Below are 14,599 nucleotides of genomic sequence, written 5' to 3'. Positions count from 1 at the left end.
GAGCATACACCCTATAGCCGGTTCTAATTCTTTTATGCTTGACGAGGGTAGGTTGACTATTCAGTCTCTAAAAGGGTCTCTTGCTGTCCCAGTGATTGCCCTCGTGGAGGCAATATGGGGGCTTGTAGGCAATGAGATGGCACATGTACCAACTATTGCCAGTCTAAGCACTCAGCGAAGAGTTGGGGTTTACACAAACTTAAACCTTGACTAACAGTCATAAGGTAAGCTGCTAGTCCCCCACTTAACTTAAAGTTTGTGTGTGCTCTCAATAATCAAAGTATGTGATGCATGTGACAGTTCTATAAGATGTATGAGACAGTTCTACACAAATGCATGAACAATGTGTAAAAATATTTAAAGCATATACGCAGATAACAAAAGGAAAGGCATATTAACAATAAACACACGAAAACAAAAACAAATCAGACAAAACCAAAGCTTAGTCCACAAGGTCCCCAGTGGAGTCGCCATTCTGTCGCGGGGTGCGCGACGTCGCGGCGATCGTCCACCCTCAGGTGTTGTGATGGGGGGTATATCTGGTAAATATGGAGAGACAAGGAGTTCTTTGTCTCTTAGCAATAAAAATGGTGTGGGAGTCGCCACCTAGTATTTTGGTCACTAGGAACCCTAACTGGTCTCAGAGATCGGGCACGGGGACTGGTTGCGTAAAGGGAAGGTATTAGCACCCCAAATACGCCCTACCTAAGGTAAGCTGCTTTGTTTGTTTGTCTGATAAAATTCAAGGTCTCGTTGTGTTTCCTAGTTGTTGGGTCGTCCATGGTTCAAGAAAAGTCCTCCTCAATAAGGAGGTCCTTATCTTATCGGGTAAAAAAAACTAACCGTTCTAATGTCTATGTATGTTGGTCCGTCTATGGTTCAAGAAAAGTCCTCCTCAATAAGGAGGTCCTTATCTTATCGGGTAAAACCTAACCGTTCTAATGTCTATGTAAAAAAAGCTATATTTTTAATATCAGGAATACATTTTACGTATAAATTCTTAATCCCAAATACTAAAAGCAGACAAAAAGATTTTTTTAGAATTTTTGAAATATTGGCCTAGTTCTCATGGCTTGAATAAACTGGTTATTAAAGCCAAAATGCATGCTAATACATATATCGTTTTGAAATTTTCTTTGTTGTATGAAAAATATGATGTTGTGATATTTATATATATATATTGGAGAGACTAGGCCGTATGCATGAAAACAAAACATTTTTTTTTGTAATTATGTATTTTTTGATGTTTTGACGCAAATCGGGTATTTTAATACTGGGTTTGTATTCTTACAGTATAAAAATGTAACCAAATATTAATCCACTTTGATAAAAAAATGCAGAAAAATCAACAATATTTTTAAAAATATTTAGAAAATTTTTGAAAGCTAAAGACATTTTTATTTTGCAAATCTTTGATTTTTTTATGAAAACCGGGTATTTTAAAACCGAATTTGTATTTCTATAACATAAAAATACAAACCAAAATTGATCAAAATACAATAATAAAATTACAGAAAAATCACATATTTTTTGAAATAATTTTTTGAAGAATTTACGTAATTTTTTTTATATATATATCTATATATAAATAATCTAAAACAAAATAATATATAATATATAATATATAATATTAAATGGGCTGGGCTGGTCCGGCCCAACCAACTGGGCTGGGCCGGACTCAGCCCAAAGGTGTTTGGGCCGATTTCGGCCCAAAAAATGGATTGGGCCGATCTCGGCCCAAAAAAGAAAAAAAAACTAATGCTGCCTTCTGGGCCAGGCCCGGCCCAGAAGGCAGAGCTGGGCCAGGATCCGCCTGGCCCAGCAACCCAAAACGGGTGGGGGGAATTATTTTCCCCCCACCCCTGCATGCAGAACGCTATTCGTTCTGCATGCAGAGAAAGAAAAAAAAAAAATGCAGGAAATGAAAGAGAAGAAGGGTTACCTGGAGGAAGCTGGTGGCGGCGTCTTGGCGAGGCTGTGGCGGAGGCCGGTGGCTCACGGGCGGCGGTGCTGCGGCTGTTTCCAGTGGCAGAGAGTGAGGTTATTTCGTTTCCTTTTCCTCCCGTTTTCTCTCCTCTTTTTTTCTTTCGGGTCACTTCCCTCTCCCTTCGTCCTCTGTTTTTTCGTTTTCTCCTCTCCCCCTCCACCTCCGCTTCTCCCTCTTTCGGGTCCCCTTTTATAGAGCCAAGGCCATGGCCTTTTTTACAGCTCACATGGGGGGGGGGCAGCCGGCTGGTCGGCCATGGGCGCGGCTGCCGAGGTTCGGCGGGTGGTGCGCGGTGGGTGGTCGGCCATTGTGTTCGGTCGGTGGGCTCCAGGCGAGAGAAAGAGAGGGGCCGGCCAAAATTCAAAAAAAAGCATTCCTTTTCCTTCTTCCCCGCTGTCTGTTTCGGGGGGAAGAAGGAAGATGAACAGTGTCGTTCAAAACGACACCGTTCTGCCCCTTTTTTTTTTTTTTTTTAATATATGAAACGGCGTCGTTTTGGAGAAAAACGCGCCGTTTCATTTAAATGTGGCGCCAGAACGCGCCAAAGTCCAAATCAGCCCTCAATCATCTTTTGTCTCTTCAATTGCATCCCTGTCGAATTTCGGTCTTCGCCCCCATAGTTGGCCGCGTTTTTCACTTTAGTCCTTGGCCTCTGATTTATGCAATTGAGCCCTTAATTGATCAATAAACTTCCAATTTCTTCAATTAGACCCCTGAATCCATTAATTCCAACCCCCCTACTTGCGCGCCTTCTCCAATTTGGTCCCTGGTTTCGGATTTCTTCAATTAAGTCCCTAATTGGCCCTTAAACTTCAATATTTATTCAATTAAACCCCTGATTTGACCCAATAAATTCCTAAAAAATATATTTTGGCCCCCGAACTTAAATTTCTTCTAATTAAAGCCCAAATTGACTTAAAAATCAATTTTTCTTGCAATCAGATCCCCTATAAATTCAATTAAAAATCCAATTAAGTCCATAAACCTCCAAATTTGGGCTTTTCTCCTCAAATTTCAAATTTTCCTTCTCAACAGGGCTCTCATCCTTCAAGAATATACTGTCAAAAATCCAATCTTTGTATTTTTAACCTCCTTGACTGATTTTTCTGACCATTTGCTGAGCGCTTCTGCCTCCTGTTATTTTTCTAACCTCCTTTGGCTATTTATTTTATTTCATTTATTTGGGGACCCAAAAATGGGTTACAACACTCGGTGCAAACAACTCTTGCATCTACCATCTGATATTAGCCTGAAAAATAACAAAAACCCACTGAATTATATCAGCCCTTGTAATCATTAATGCAAATTGTTAAATAACTTCAACAATTGTCCGTGTACGTTGAGAAAATTATATACTGTTGAGAAAAAAAATATTGCCATTATATTTTGAATTAAATAATATTTTGTTTTAGATTTAATGAATACAGTCACTAGCTTTAATTAAAAATAAAATAATTTTTTTATTGTATTTCTATATGTACCTCTTTGAACTGGTTAGTTATAGTTATATATTTTATTAATAAAGTTTCTTAATTTTATTTTATCATGGTACAATAACAAACTATATTAACGATATATAACCATAGTTGTCAAGCTCAGTCCAAAATCTAACATGAAAAAAGACACATTTCATTAGGTTGTCGGGTTAATCTGTAGGTTAGCATGTAAATTCAGAATAATTATTTTTTATTAAAATAATATCATTTTATTCTTTTAAAAAAAAAATTTAGTATTGATCCAATCAAATCTTAATTAATTTAATTAGATTAATAAAATCATAGATCAACTCATCATGTCAATCATGATTAGTTAAATAAATATATTTTTTAACTAAAATTAAAATATAATTCAGGTTAGACTGAATTAATAAGTTTTTTGAGCTAAACTATCAAATTAGATGAAGTTTAGTAACAATTTCTTATCAATCACCGTCAATTAATTAGTTTGGCAAGGTTTTGATGATATCGGCGTTGTGGGATGTTACAGAGTTAAAGAGGTAGAAAGTAATTAAGGGTAAATATATAGTTAATTAGTAGTTAAACTTGATGTGATTATGATTTTGTAGGGAAAATTAAAAAAAAAAAAAAAAGATTTGAGTTGTTTGCACGAGTGTTTGATCTTCCCCTTTTCTATATTTCTTGCAATGTCAACAAAGTAAAATGCAGCATAGCCCCTTCCCAGCTTCTTTCAAGCTCCCAAGAGATGTTGTAAATTGTAGTTTTTATTTCCCTATTTTACTTCGTCGGAAATAAGAGGAGGAGCCCATCGAAGGACAACCGATCTTAATCAAGGGCCAATCAAGTCAAACTTGTGAAAAAGGACATTTGACTTTTTCCTAATTGTTAAATGGTGTTTAACTGGCCGTGGGACCCACGTCATCCCGCGGGATGCACCAGAATGTTCAAATCATGAAAGAAAAAAAGTGATTGATGGTTAGCACCAAAATATTGACCCGTTAAATCAGATAAAATATGAGCATTTTATATTTGTATTTAATTAATTAATTTAATTTTAAAAATATCTTTAAAAAATAAATTAATTTAAAGAATGATAAATAAAAATACTCAATTATTTTCAAAATCAATTAAAAAAATCCAACAAGAAGCAAATAATAAAAATTAACAGAGTTCAATCTCTAATTAATAAATACTAAAAGATGAAACTGAAAAAACAATAACAAAATATCATTAAACAAGCATTTCATTCTTATATTTAATCTATTAATTTAATTATATATATATATATATATATATATATATATATATCTTAAAAAAAAGCTAAAATTGACAAATAATTATAAAGACTCAAGATAACCCAGATTATTTTCTAAATCGGTGAAAAATCTTATAAGAAGCAAATAAAAAAAAATAGAGCTCAATCTCCAATTGAATAAATGTTAAGAGTCTGAAATTGAACAAAACATTAAAAAAAATATGAAAGAAAAAACTAAACAAACTCGAGTTAACCTCCTAAACCAGGGTAAATATCTAAAACTCACAACCATTGAAATCTTAGACTCGAGCTAAATGAAAAATCTCAATTCTCAACCACTTTAATGTTGAAGGAGGAAATTAAAAAAAAATTACCACAATAAAAAAAATAGCATTAAAAAAAATAGATCAAATTTGATAGGAAAAAAACTTAAAAATAGTGAAATTGTAAAAAAAAAATCAATTAAAAAAATTATCTCTAATAAAATAAATATCAATCAAAAGAATGAGGATCATCTTAAAATATGAAAAAATTGAAAGGGAATGAAAAACTTAAAAATAGTGAAATTGTAAAAAAAAAATCAATTAAAAAAATTATCTCTAATAAAATAAATATCAATCAAAAGAATGAGGATCAATCTTAAAATATGAAAAAATTGAAAGGGAATGAAATTGAAAACGAATTCCAAATTTATAAATTATAAAAAAATAAAATAAATTATAATTAAAAGAATTGAAATCAAATCTAAATAAATAACAAATTAAAGGTTTGTTTAGAATTTTTAAATTGGCATAATGAAAATTAAGGAGGAGAGAGAGAGAGAGAAAAATCGTTGGTACCTAACTAAATGGTCATTGGTCACATACGGCGTCTTATTGCAAAGAGTATGTCGAGACGATTCAAACTCTACAACGAAAGGCAATGTTTGATTACTAGATGACTTTGCACATGTTGGTCGAATGGCACGGGAATCACTCACATGTTGACATATGCACTGCATGAATCATCAACTATATATATATATATATATATATATAAAAGTGGTGTGAACACAAGGAACTTTAATAAGTTTTTTTTTTCTATCATGATCATGGAGATGATAATAAGAAATTCCACATCCTAAAAATAAATAAAAAGATTGATCATTAGATATTATCTTTATCAATTCATGAAAAAAAAAAAGAAACCAAAGTAAGAAAGAAAACAAGTCTGAATATTTGATGAGTTGTATGAGATCAAACAATCTCTGAATTACCTTCAAAAATTGTATCTTATCTTTTGAATTTTTTAATAAACAATAGTGATTTTTCTTGATATCTCTAACGAAAATCTCTATTAAAATCTACACGTCTCCAATTGTGTTTCCATAAAAAAAATCTCTACCATAGAATTTTTAAACATGTCTTTATGAAAAATCTTCAGAAATATTCATTTCTTCATTAAATCTCTATACATACATGTCTGTCTGTAAAAGGATCAAGCATCCTTCTCCGAAAATGGTGGCAAAATTCACATGAAGTAACCTCACATAGAAAAACGTAAACAAGTATTTTTGCCTTAGCTATGGTTTGGGCCTACGCCCCAACATCTTCGTTTCCTTTTGGATCATGGCCTTCGCTATTTTCATAATCAACTATCTGGTGACAAGTCCACACCAAAGCATATTCTACTAGTAATATATCTGCTTTTAGTCCTGGTTTTTGTCACGCCGGTTAGACGGCGTGGGCATGGCGACAGCAACAGACATATCCTCCCCACAAGCTAGTTTCCGACGTGGTCTCCGGCGAGTTTTGTTTTCTTGAGGAGACAAGGGACAGAGTTTCCCATCAATCGGGGAGGGGACACAAACTAAGAGAGGATAAAAGTGGATTTTGTCGGGAGGGTAAAATTACAAATGAGCTACTCGGATTGATTGAAGCTGAAAGCATTTTCAGCTCAGTTCTGTTTGATTTTTATTTAAAATAAATAATTATATAAGAATTACCAAAACGAACTAGAAATCGGTTCAAACCAGTCCTATGTTAACTAGGCAAACAACTACAAGTCCTATGTCAGGTATTACATACCAGGAGATCAAAGAACACAAGAATTGAAGATTTGATATCAACTTGGTTTATATCCAACAAATCTTTCTCAGTTTAGTTTTTTTTTCTCTCTCAGCAATTAGACATTATTTCTTAAGGGAAATTTTTTTAAAGAAATACAAAGCCAAGGGTTAAAAATATCATTTATTAACTCTAAAATAAAAACACCTGCAAAAAATAAAATAAAAAATACAGAAAAATGTATCATGAATCTTTGTACTCATTTCAAGTCAAGATGTAGCATAAATGGAGAGCATTAACAGAAAAAAAAAATAAAAATAAAAAAAGCAAGAGCATACCAACTCACAAAATTTCTTCAACATGTGTCGCAGCCCAAGCCCATTGATTCACGAGACAAGACCATAGCAAGAGGCCCAACAAGAATTGTCTGTTTTATGTCCAGACAGAACCCAAATGGTTGTAGTTCTTCAGTTCTCACCAAAAACCCCTAACGTTAAACCCTACTCGCAGAGCTCCTTTCCCTTTCAAAGCTCTCTCCACCCAGCCCCCTTTATTTCCCTCTTTCTCTGCTAAAAAGCAAAAAATCTTTTCTGGGTTTCTGTTTTTTCGCTGAAAAATATATAATATTAACGATAACCATGAACAAGAATCCAAGGAAGAGAGGAGGCCCCCCGGGAAGAAACAAGAGGGGGGGCAGCAAGTTTTCTATGAATAGAGATCCCTTTTTCAGCAACAATAAAAGGCGTAAGAAGGGTGAGGATGAAGACATCGAATCCGAGGAGGAGGAGGAGTTGGACGGAGGAATGCTAAATGGTGGAGGAGAATCAGGGGAGGATGAAGAGGATGAGGAATTAATACCGGAGGAGACGGCGGAAGAGAAGAGGCAGCGGATTGCGAAAGCAGTGGTAGAGAATCTTCGAGCGAGAGAGAAGGAGCTTGAGGGTGAGGAGGATGAAGAGGGGGATAGAGAGTTTGAGAAGGAAGGTGAGAGGGATTCTTCTGTGGCTAAGAAATTGATGCAGCAACAGCTTGAAGAAAGTGGTCGCTTGAGAAGAGCCATTGCTTCTAGGTAATAATAAGAGAAAAGTCCTCTTTCTTTTTTAAATCCATTTTTGCTTAACAATTTATGAATTGTAAGGATTAGTAACTTATCGGGTTTTTATTCACTGTTTCTATGCCACGTTACATTCTTTATTGTTTGTTTTGATTTTGTGCCCAAATGGTATCCTCAGGCCAGTTTTCCTGTCGTACATTTTGTTTGTGCCTGAAAAGACATGCCACTAGCATTGTGATCATTTTTTTTTTAATTTGCGAATTCTTGAACCTCAAACAAATCGTCTCCAATTTTAAACCTTTTTCCATTAGTAATTGATTGATTGTTTTACTCACTTTCTAAAGCTGAATTGAGCTATTTCTAGAGTGCTACTTGCATGATGTGGGCTAATCAAACTTAATGTTTGCTTTAGTGTTTCTGAAAGCTGAAGAACACATCCTTTCTGTTAATGTCATAAAGTAGGGAACTTTAAGGGCATCTTTAAATGTTTTAAATATTACGATGGCATGTATATGTATTTTGTTTAGAATGCTTACATTCATGAGTACCTAGGGTTCAAAAGCCAGAGAGTGTCGATGGATTTGAAGTCCTTGTGAAGCATCGGCAATCTGTTACTGCTGTATGCCTTTCTGATGATGACTCGAAGGGCTTTTCTGCTTCCAAAGATGGCACAATTTTGCATTGGGATGTAGACAGTGGAAAAGCTGAAAAATACCAATGGCCTAACGATGAAATACTAAGATCCCATGGGGCCAAGAATCCAGAAGGTCGAGCAACTAAGCATAGCAGGAATGTTTTGGCATTGGCTGTTAGTACTGATGGTCGGTATTTGGCCAGTGGAGGCTTGGATCGGCATGTTCATTTGTGGGACACTCGTACACGAGAACATATTCAGGTAGATGTTGGTTAATGCTCTACATTTCTTAAGCTCCCTTTATGAACTTTTATGTTTTATCTTAAAGAATTCAACTTGCAAATCTGGTATTGAAACAACAGAAGAAGCATAAATTCTACCCTTGTTCCCAAAATGAAAGCACCAGATGAAGAAAAAAACTACATAGCAAATCACAGTATTGGCTCTTGTTGCTGACATGTGGGAGATAGCTGAATGTTCAAGCTAACACAGCTCCTTTTCAAAATAAGGAGCTAATATCTATTACCACTACACAATTCCAGCTAAATATTGATTCTTAGAGCATTTCCATGCAAAAAAAATAAAAAATCATCAGATTAACCTAGACTACTGCTGTTTTCATTAAGTTTTTACAATGTGAGTGGTTCTAATCTTAGTCCCGTACCAATAGTTTCTAAAGTCTTGTCTAAATCTGCGTACACCTTATCTGGAACTCTCAAGATAAGTTATCTATCCTGCAAAAGATGCAAGTAATCTCATAACTCAAATTGCTGTAAGATTTTTTTTCCTATTAAATATCATTCTTAGTAGATGCTCTAGTAGTGTTATATTAGCAAGATTTTAATTATTCATATTAGTAGCATATTGTGTTGTTTCCTATCAAATTTTGTGTCCTGTTAACTTGTTATTCTCTTCTATTATCTATTTTACAGGCTTTCCCAGGTCATAAAGGTCCTGTCTCATGTTTGACGTTTAGGAAAGGGAGTTCAGAACTTTTTTCTGGTTCATATGATCGATCAATCAAGATATGGAATGTAGAAGATAGAGCTTACATGAACACATTGTTTGGTCACCAAAGTGAAGTGTTAACAATTGATTGTTTGTGGCAAGAACGAGTGCTTGCTGTTGGACGTGATCGGAGCATGCAATTGTTTAAGGTATATAAAATAATGTTTTGATATTCACTTGGCCCATATGAAAGGAGGCATTACTGGTGGCGTAAACTTAAGTTTATATCTGAAAATTAAATTGCCAGGACTCTTCTTTTGAAACTATGACATTTTTATTCATGAATATTGGCACATGAATGATGACCTGTATAAAGAACAATTAAAGTGCAAAGGAATCATTTTTAATTCCTTTTTCTCCATCGCATCAAATTCTCATCTTGATTTTTCTAAATTTATGAGAAGATGATTTGTACATGCTCTAGTTCCGTGTAAATTTTCAGTTGTAATTACTTAACATCCTTTTCCATATTCTACGAGCAGGTCCATGATGAGTCAAGGCTGATATTTCGTTCTTCTACGTCATCTTTGGAGTGTTGCTGTTTTATTGACAACAGCGAATTTGTGTCCGGATCAGATGACGGAAATATTGAGCTTTGGAGCGTACAAAAGAAGAAGCCTGTGTACATTGTTAAGAATGCTCATACTTTGTCGACTGATGTCAATAATGGTGAACTGAAGGATAATGGAAGAAATTACAATGGTCATATTGGTAAATACAAAGTTTCTTGCTGTCCTTTCACTGCATCTTTGAGGAAACTAGAATCTAGTTGCTTATTTGAAATACTATTTGGTGTGACTACCTGATTTCTTTGGTTGCATTGTGTTTTGCGGAAAAACACCTGACCTGTGGTCATTAAGTCTTAATTAGTTTGTCTGCATGCTTAAGATTTTCAGAATGATTTTTCCTCTAATGACCCGGAAACTATTGTTGTTATGCAGCATCTTCCTGGGTAAGTTCAATCGGTGTGTGTAGAGGCAGCGATCTTGCTGCATCAGGGGCTGGGAATGGTTCTGTCCGCTTATGGGCTGTAGAAGGTGCTGGCAAAGGCATCCGGCCCTTGTACGATCTTCCATTGGTAAGTACGCCAGTTGAATAACCTTTTCAATAACTGATATTTGGTTGTCAGTAATGGTATAGAAATACTATCAAATGGAAATATTGGAATTCTTTTTGCTCACCTTCCTACCTTCTTTCACCCACCAGCATCACTTTCCCGTTTTCCATTCTCTGTTTTCCTCTCTCCTGTTACATATGTTCCTTCTGATGTTAAATTCAGCTACTGTGCAATTCATCACTTACCAGCCTATTGTATAATGCAGACTGGGTTTGTAAATTCTCTGGCCTTTGCAAAATCTGGAAAGTTCCTTCTCGCTGGGGTTGGACAGGTAATTGTATAGATCGATCTCTTGTTTTTTTAAATAAATATTTTTAACATTTTTATGATGTTTTATTATACAATTTTGTAATGCTTAAAGTTATTTTTGCTACAGGAACCTCGCCTAGGAAGATGGGGACACAATTCAGCTGCTCGAAACGGAGTTGCAATCCAGCAGTTGAAGCTTTTGTAGGGTAGAAAGAAGGATTTGATCCTTTACAGTAATGATTACTTGAGAAAGTAAATGAATATTCCTCGGTCCTTGTAACTCAATTTTGTTCAAATCTAATGGTTTATACCAGTTTATTCGATATCTTGCTGCACATTGTTAAGTGAATTCTCCCCTCTTAATTTTCTTGGTTGATACTTTCGTTTGGAAGGAAATACGAGTCATGATTTCTCAAACAATTGTTATTTATAATATCTGTTTGAAGGCAGAGCTCTAATGTCTGCTGCAATAGAATCCAAATAACTCGCAGGCAGTTCATCCTTATTAACTGTCCTTACGACCAACAAACTGTCCATCTCTAGAGAAACCCTCACGTACCCCTTCTCCTTAGCTAGAGGTAAATGCCGTACCGTGCGGCAATAACAGATGCATCAACCATTTCCAGAACATTCATGGCTGTCAGCATCACCTCCCCTCTAGTATTTCTGATAAGGACTCCCCAACCAGCAACAGCTGCGTCTGTATTTATTTTAAATGCATCCCCTGCTGGTCTCTTCCAACGTATTATTGCTTTGCTCCATGCCCATTATTAGTCCTAGCTTTCACCTCGTAATCTTTCAGCAGAGTAAAGGCCATCTCATTCACCGCAGAAACTCTTAATCAAACTTGTAATCCTTTCTCATAAAAAATATAAGAACACATCATAAAAGTAAATCATTAATATTAACAGAAAATGGGGAAATTACTGTGTTGGTATCGTGGATCAAGACCCAATGGACTGTGCACCTGCACGGTTGATCTTCTCCCATGACGTGAGGCGATTTTGTCCTTGGGGGGCTTTTGGCTGGAGACGTTTGTCTCTTCTTTGGGCTTCGGTTGGTGCTTCCTACTATGGCTGCGCTTGGTTCCTGCTAGCTCACAAGAGTCCTTTGCGCTCTTTCTTGAGTTTTCTTATGGGGTCTGGGACAGCCGGGTTTTCTTCGGCTTAGGCCTCCTTTGGGTCTGTTCGGACTCCTGTTCAGCAGCGTTACTTGAATTCGGAAACGGCTTAAGGCTCCAGGGAGGGCTTTGTTTTTTGTGGCGGTTGCTTTGAATTTTTATCGATTGTGGCTATTTGCTCAGAAAAGGTAGACTGTAACGATGATTATGCATGAAATGCAAAGCTCACTTGGCTGGGTCTTGGTCCTTGTGCAACCATGGAAGAGTTGTCAAGTACATGCATGATTCTAGTAACAACTAGCAATGCTCCTTGTATAGGAGTCTACTATATCGGTAAAAAATATCATATGCACAGTGAGAAACAATCTCTAATAACTGCAAAATAAAGACATTAATTATGAGGTATTAGGTTTGTTTTTCAATGATTATGAATTCTAAGTATTTTTAGAATTACTGAGGTTTATATGGTCGTTAATTTCAGAACTTATAAAATTAGTCGAAATATACATAAACTGGTCCGAACACCACCTCGTTAATTTTAAGACCCATAAAATTAGTTGAGATATACACAAGCTGTCCGGACACCACCATGTAAAATTTAAAAAAAAAGAGAGAGAGAGAGAACAAAAGTGTAAAATGCTGACCCAAATGGTATTTGTTTACGCAGTACATCCCTGCAACAAAGATGGTTTTCCCTAGATTGAAGAAGCCACTCTTACATACTGAAAACAGTCCACTGCATCTTAAGCATTTCACACTTTTGGTCACCTTCCTCCAGCCATATAGCTCTGGAACGTTGAGCCCACATCACTTCCTACCTTTTTAGTAGCTCATCCATCTCGGATTGGAGCTCACTAATAGCTTGAATAGTATCCTCTGCAGGATCAGCTTGCTGTATAGAGAATCAAGCTCCTTTCTAAGCTTTCAGAGACTTCATAACATGCCCAAAATGATTTTTACTTCATTTTTGCAACTCCACCCACAAGCATTGAGTTTGACTGGAAGAGAATGATGTTCACTAAGCACTGATAAGTTGGACCAAAAGTCTTGCACAACCCGTGTACAACCTGCTTCCCTTAACAACATTGCTTTAAATTTGAAGGGCCTACGTCTTCCGTGCTGTGAAGGATGGCTAGAATCAAGCTCGAGTTTCGAAGGGAAATGGTCAGACCCGCATCCCGGTAAATGGATAACACTCGCTGCTGGGAATGAATTCCTCCAATCCATATTTGCTACATAACGATCAATATGTTCCTGAGCATTATCTTCTCCTTTTTTCCCATTCGTTCATGTGTAGTTGTTGCCTTTGAACCCCAAATCATGCAGATCACGAGAAGATAGCGCTTGCATGAAAGCATCCATGTACTCAAAACGTCTCGGCTGGTCTCCTCTTTTCTCATGAGAGTACACAATATTTCATTAAAGCCTCCCATACAAATCCACGGCCCTGCATGCTGATTCTTCAAATCTCGATCATATCCCAAGTGGAAGATTTATCTGATATGTCAGGCCACCAATATATATATCCCATGTAAACTTCCATCTAACTTCACAAACTTTCGGCCACCGCGGCTCAGAATCTGTGTGGTGCAAAGAAAATTTTTTAGAGAGATTCCTGATGGGTTATTCCATAAAAGAGCGAGCCCCCCACTCCTCCTATTTCCTTACCTTTCACAGTCAACCACCAGCAAATTAATGATTAAAGCATAAAATTTAATTCATCTTCTGAAACCCATGAGTTTTAAGACCAGTCTCCATCAAGAAAAGCAGGCTACGACCTTCAAGCTGTATCAGCTTGTGTAATCTATTAACTGCTCGGCGGCAGTCCAAAGCTAAGGCAATCATGGAGCTAGGCAGGACTATCTAGCAGTCTCCACCTCAGGTCCATCAATGTAGTTGATGGCATCAATCATGGTTACACCATCCCTTCTCTTCTTCTCCTGCAACCCAATGAACTTAAACATCCACTGAAGTATCCTCGCGGTTTCCAATCTGACTTTTTGTGGCAATACCAGGATATGCTTTTGGTTACGAAGTCTCTTCCAGGTGCTCTTAGCAGTAGCTTTATCATTATTTTGTTGATGGATTATAGTTCCTTACTAATACTAGTAGCAGCTACATGATGGTCCATGATGACCCAAGTAGCCATAGAATTGAAATAGAAAAGGTTGGGAAAGCGCTCATATTCAAAATACACCCAAACCCTTAGCACCAGTAGGAGTACGTATAAAAGTAATGCCTTTAACCAAGGGTTTAAAGACATCAAGGAGAATCCTACACACACCTTACTGGAAAGAAACCATGTATTTAGTGCTATCCATGGTCGTAGAAGGATCACCCTTTTCCACAAATCATTCGACTGTTTGCTTTGGACCTACTATTAGGAGGAAGGTCATCATATATACGAATCCAAGACGGCACAACTTTAAGCACCGCCTGCGATGGCTGATCAGCCTCCAGTTCCTTCAAAGTAACACCAAAACAACATGGTTCTTGCTCCAGGACTCTCTTCTTATCCCTTTTGCGATAGAATTGAAACACAAACAATTTTTTAATAAACTGATTTGCTTACAATCCCCTACTCGGACGCCAAACATTCTTCATCGTGTTCGTAAATGCATGGCGCATTGAAGGGTCGATCACCAACAAGTTTCGCCGCTAGAAACCAAGATG

The 14,599-nt window shown here is 36.5% G+C and overlaps 1 protein-coding gene across 1 annotated transcript; it reads left to right on the top strand.

The window, feature by feature from the left end:
* The first annotated feature begins 7,217 nt into the window (after nt 1-7,217).
* LOC133693836 (U3 snoRNP-associated protein-like EMB2271) lies at nt 7,218-11,129 on the top strand. The gene is made up of 7 exons (XM_062115167.1): nt 7,218-7,813; nt 8,351-8,693; nt 9,365-9,589; nt 9,923-10,151; nt 10,382-10,518; nt 10,763-10,828; nt 10,934-11,129. Exons 1-7 carry the CDS (start codon nt 7,383-7,385, stop codon nt 11,009-11,011), a joined length of 1,509 nt encoding a protein of 502 aa, XP_061971151.1. The 5' UTR covers nt 7,218-7,382; the 3' UTR covers nt 11,012-11,129.
* Nucleotides 11,130-14,599: the final 3,470 nt, after the last annotated feature.

The sequence above is a fragment of the Populus nigra genome, chromosome 5, assembly GCF_951802175.1.
Source record: "Populus nigra chromosome 5, ddPopNigr1.1, whole genome shotgun sequence".
Lineage (NCBI taxonomy): Eukaryota > Viridiplantae > Streptophyta > Magnoliopsida > Malpighiales > Salicaceae > Populus > Populus nigra.
The sequence above is the reverse complement of the archived record's forward strand: the minus strand, read 5'-3'. Positions and strand labels throughout refer to the sequence as shown.